Source organism: Acyrthosiphon pisum, chromosome X (genome assembly GCF_005508785.2).
Source record: "Acyrthosiphon pisum isolate AL4f chromosome X, pea_aphid_22Mar2018_4r6ur, whole genome shotgun sequence".
Taxonomy (NCBI): domain Eukaryota; kingdom Metazoa; phylum Arthropoda; class Insecta; order Hemiptera; family Aphididae; genus Acyrthosiphon; species Acyrthosiphon pisum.
Genome location: NC_042493.1, coordinates 93,621,468 through 93,626,143, shown reverse-complemented (window position 1 = coordinate 93,626,143; position 4,676 = coordinate 93,621,468). Strand labels below are relative to the sequence as shown.

The 4,676-nt window shown below is 28.1% G+C and overlaps 1 protein-coding gene across 1 annotated transcript in view; it reads right to left on the bottom strand.

Annotated features, from left to right (window-relative positions):
* Nucleotides 1-246: 246 nt before the first annotated feature.
* The window catches only part of LOC100570243 (disks large homolog 5-like), a 10,722-nt gene continuing 6,292 nt past the window's right edge, over nucleotides 247-4,676 (bottom strand). Inside the window, exons 2-9 of the mRNA XM_029491375.1 lie at nucleotides 2,968-3,168; nucleotides 2,599-2,903; nucleotides 2,222-2,534; nucleotides 2,015-2,139; nucleotides 1,696-1,930; nucleotides 950-1,176; nucleotides 721-885; nucleotides 247-641 (exon numbers count right to left, since the gene is read on the bottom strand). Of these exons, the coding sequence (XP_029347235.1) occupies nucleotides 532-641; nucleotides 721-885; nucleotides 950-1,176; nucleotides 1,696-1,930; nucleotides 2,015-2,139; nucleotides 2,222-2,534; nucleotides 2,599-2,903; nucleotides 2,968-3,168 (1,681 nt within the window). The 3' untranslated portion in view covers nucleotides 247-531. The remainder of the gene's footprint in view (nucleotides 642-720; nucleotides 886-949; nucleotides 1,177-1,695; nucleotides 1,931-2,014; nucleotides 2,140-2,221; nucleotides 2,535-2,598; nucleotides 2,904-2,967; nucleotides 3,169-4,676) is intronic.

The window sequence follows — 4,676 nt, the reverse complement described above, 5'->3', positions numbered from 1 at the left end:
CTAGATAATAATCTTACATTTAGATTTTATAAGAGGTCAATTCACTATAATTTTTAAACTAACGGAGCTACACGTGTTCTGCTTTGCGTATAATTTGATATGTTACGTAATTGTAAGACGGAGACAACACAAGCGGGTATCACGTCCTCTTAAGTTAATTTGCAGTTTGCTTGTGATTTGTCAGTGGTAAGATTGTTATGTTGGTTTATTAATTGTATTTTTTTGATTTTTTTTGTATTTTCCATGGCCAAGTTTTGATCGTTCATTTTGATAATCAAGATAATATGTATTATGTCATTGTTACTATTATGGTATGTTGCACATTAAATATTTAATACCTATGTTATAAGAAATAACATATTAAAATACAAAATTATTACATAAAAAAAAAAATAATCCAACACCAACAATAGTTTACAATACATTGTTCAATATAAGACTCAAGGGGAATCCCCAAATTAGTAAAATAGAAATAATAATAATAAAACTTAATTGTTTTAGATGTAATAATGATTCATAAAACACTTGTTATCAAAGTGGAGTTGAGGAAGGAACCCAAAGTGTTTTGCTTTTTTCTAAATCGACTGCAGCTTTAATTTTTGTACACATGTTTGCCACATTAACTCCAGCTGGTATAACGGCTACAAAAAAACATTTAATATTTATAATATAATTAACAATGACATTTTATATAATATTATACTCTCAATGGAAACACACCTGAAATGTTATTAGACTCAGATTCAAGCTTTAATGCATGTTCATACATTTCTTTTGCTGCTTTAGCAGACATTTTATTGTGAGATGATCGAGACTTTTTAGCTTCATTCACTTGCTCAGTGGATTTAAAATTAACTAACTCAGGGGTTAGAATGTTTGGTTCAGCTAGAATAAGTACAACATATAATATGTAATACTCAGTTATTTTTGTTTATAAAATTACACTTACAATTTAACCTGATAACTCTTTGGTAAGAAGGCATCACAATGGCATCATCATGTAAAGTACCAGAGTCACTACTAAACCAACCCAAGTTTATATTTGAAAAACTAGCCAATTCTTTGGAACTGCTGTGTCGATGCTTTTTACGTTTAAAGAAACTGAGTCTTGTTGGACGCCGTGTATCACTTTCTAATTTACCTCCACTATGTTTAATTACAAGTTCTTCTTCAACTCTAAACATAAAAAATAAAACTTAAGATGATGTCAGCGCAATATATGTTAAATGTTTTCTCTCAGACCCACGTGCAACATAGATAAAACGCCTTCACCTAAAATTGTTTTGTTTATGAATTTGAGTAATCTTAGAGTTAAGTCAACAATTACAACAATTATAAAGGATAATGTTATTGAGAGTATGACGTACCAATATTATATTTTATTGTTATTTGACTTTGTATTTGACATTCAAAGTAAACAAAAAAAAGGTGTACATTTTAATGTTTAAATTGTTTTGAGACAATATTTAGACAAATCAATATGCCATATACTGAAAAATGTTATAATTATTGTTTTAGCAATGGGTGATTTTACCCTAGGATTACTAAAAACATAAAAAAAATGATTATGCTTAAATGCATTTTGACTACGTTGGGTATGGTCCAGAGAGAGAAAACATAAATCGCTAACATCCTCTTATCAATATATAATTGTATTAAAAAATAACTTTGCATTTAAATTTGAAATATAATTACTTGTATTTGCTAGGTATAATGCCAACTTGTTGTTTATAACCATTGTGATCAACTAACCACGCTCGCCAATTTCCCGGAACACCATTATACATTGTGCTATCTACATACAGAACATCATCTTTGCGAAATTGTAGCTGAGAAGAATTGCTACTAGCATCACTCAAATCAATTATACGATCAAACAGTGCTCGTATAAAAAAGCTATCACCGGGCTTATCCTTGATTTCATTGTATTCTATTTTAATAAAAAAATGAATAAATACATATTTTTTCTTATAGAAACATTTCATAATAATTTTAAAATAATGTTACTACTTACTATCAATTGAATATTGTGCTAGAACTGTGACTTTTTCAGCTGGCTTGGCTAATTCAAAAGCTGCTTCTTCAGCAGTCGCTTCTCTTAAATCTGTTCCATTATATTCAAGTATATGATCACCAGTTCTGTGTAAAAAAAAATATTTATAATAAACTATAAATTTATTGTTAAGATTAATTAAAATAGACAAATTTAAAGTAGCCGTACCGTAAACCTGCGTTATAAGCCAATGAATTTAAGTTAACACTATGTACAAATATTCCAACGGCATTTCCGCCAACTAGGCTTATTCCTAAGTTACTACACTTCCTTGTCTCCATGATAAAATACCGTGGTTCATATGCTCTTAAGCTTGTACTATCTGTATTTTGATCACTCTTTTGCAAATTTAATGTAGACATGTCATGATAAATAATTGAAGCACCTGTAGACTTTCTATTAACAGTGGGTGAATTGCGCGGTGTTAGAGTTTCTGAACAGTTGCTTGTTGAACTTTTAGTGCAATTTAACTCTTTGGATTCTAAAAACATAAAATATTTAACATTTATTTATTCAAAACTATTAATGGACTAATTAAGACATACTATCTGGGCTGTATTGTACTAGCATGGTAACTGTGTCTCCACACTGCCGTAAAACATTTGCAGCTAACCGATATGATGCACATCTTAAGTTTATTCCACAAACTTCTAATATCTGATCTCCGACTTGAAGACCTACTTTGGAAGCCACACTATGGTCAGCAACATAAGATATAAAAACTCCACTACTATCAACAGAAAATATATTAATTCCAAGAGGTTCGCTAGATTTATTTATATTGATTCTTCTCAACCCGTCAGTCAATGAACCACTTCCAACACCTAATAGATGTGGATTTATAAAATATCTAAAATATTTATTTTATTAGTAATTAATATGAAGACTATTAATAATTTAGTTTTAATACTAACTTTGATTCCCAATCATATTCAAGTAATGATTGTTCCTCTTTGGTAGGGATAGATATTTGTCCAGGATTAAAAACTTCGGCTCTAAGTGTAGGCATTGGGATATCCCTTATTTCACTACTTACAGATCTATCAATACTTCCAGTTGATAAACCAACTGCACCACCACTACTTTTACTAGTCACACTTGGGTTGGAAGGTATTCTAAGTAAAATAAGTAATACATTAATTCATATTAAAACTTACACTTATAAGTAGGTATTTAAAAATTTAATGAGCGCAGTAGTGGGACAGTATTTTAAACTGTGCCACTACTCTGCTAAAAAAAACTTTAAATACTTATAATTAATAAACTATTTGTCTAAAATTTGATTTTTATGCGGGTTGTAACAGGAAAACCTGACAAAAAAAATTAAAAAAATGTTGTTCCTCAAACGTATGACAAAAATTGTGAAAATGATATGTTAGTAATTAATAATTTAAAAAATATACTCATGTCAAGAAATTCCCAAAAGTAAAATATTAAAAATAGTTATTGCGTTCTAAATTAATTTAATCAAAAACGCATATTGTTATTTTAAAAAATTCAAAAAATCAACTACTTGTTTTAGATAAATATTTTTACCATAAAAATTGTTCTTATAATCAGATTTTCAAGTCGACTCTGCAGTACAGTTGTTGTATACATAATTGTATACAAAAAACTAATCTGAGCGGAGAAGTTGTGTCAGACTAGCATATTTGTATAAATAATCAAATCTTATAGGTAGTTAGAACAAAAATTAATAAAAATAGAAAATATCTCATGGCTATAAATAGCATGACTTTCCGATGAACTTTTTTTTTTATTGAGGTAGAAAAACGTGTTGGGAACCTTCTAGTATTAACTATGAAAAAAACTTCAATGAATTTTAAACTGATAAATGATTTGAAAAATTTGATAAATTATCTGGCTATAAATAACTAAAAATTAGTCAAAATAAATTAAAAATTGTATCATGTATGTAAAATGATGGTATAAATATTTGGTGAGTATTTAAATAGTCTTCAGTTATTTGTTATGGTAATACGACAAAATATCAAAAATCTATTGATGAGAATCCGAAAATGTATCGCTGAATATCAAACAGCGTAAAAATTCTAAGTTCAAGTGCTCATAAAAAATTAATGTTTCGTTTAAATAAACTTTTTTGTTTAAGGTAAGTATTTTTGTGATAAATATTCTATTCAAATTTCTAACAAAAGCTATAAAAGGAAAAACTTTTAAGAATTAAAATAGATTGAACATTTTCGAAATTTGAAGGAATCTTGTCAGTATTTGAACTTTAAAAGCATATACAAAATAATCGTCTACATATTTTATTTTTAATATTTTTGAACTTATATAAATGAGACATACAAGGAACCTTGCATTATATTTTCGAAATTTCTACTAGGTGAAAAAATATCACAAGGGAATAACTAGCTCAAAAAGAAAAATGTTTCGCTAATGTTACCAGTAGCGAAGCGTCATATAAGACAAAAAGACAACGTCTCCCCACTTAAAAATTAGAACACGGATTAATAAATAATTATTATTTTGTTTTATAAAATATTTAAAAATGTGAATTTTATTTTATTTTATAAAACATATGATGTATGTTTCAGTATTTGTTAAAATCGGTTTTTCGTTGTACCTAGTTTTGTACAGTTACAGGCCCGTATACAGGGGG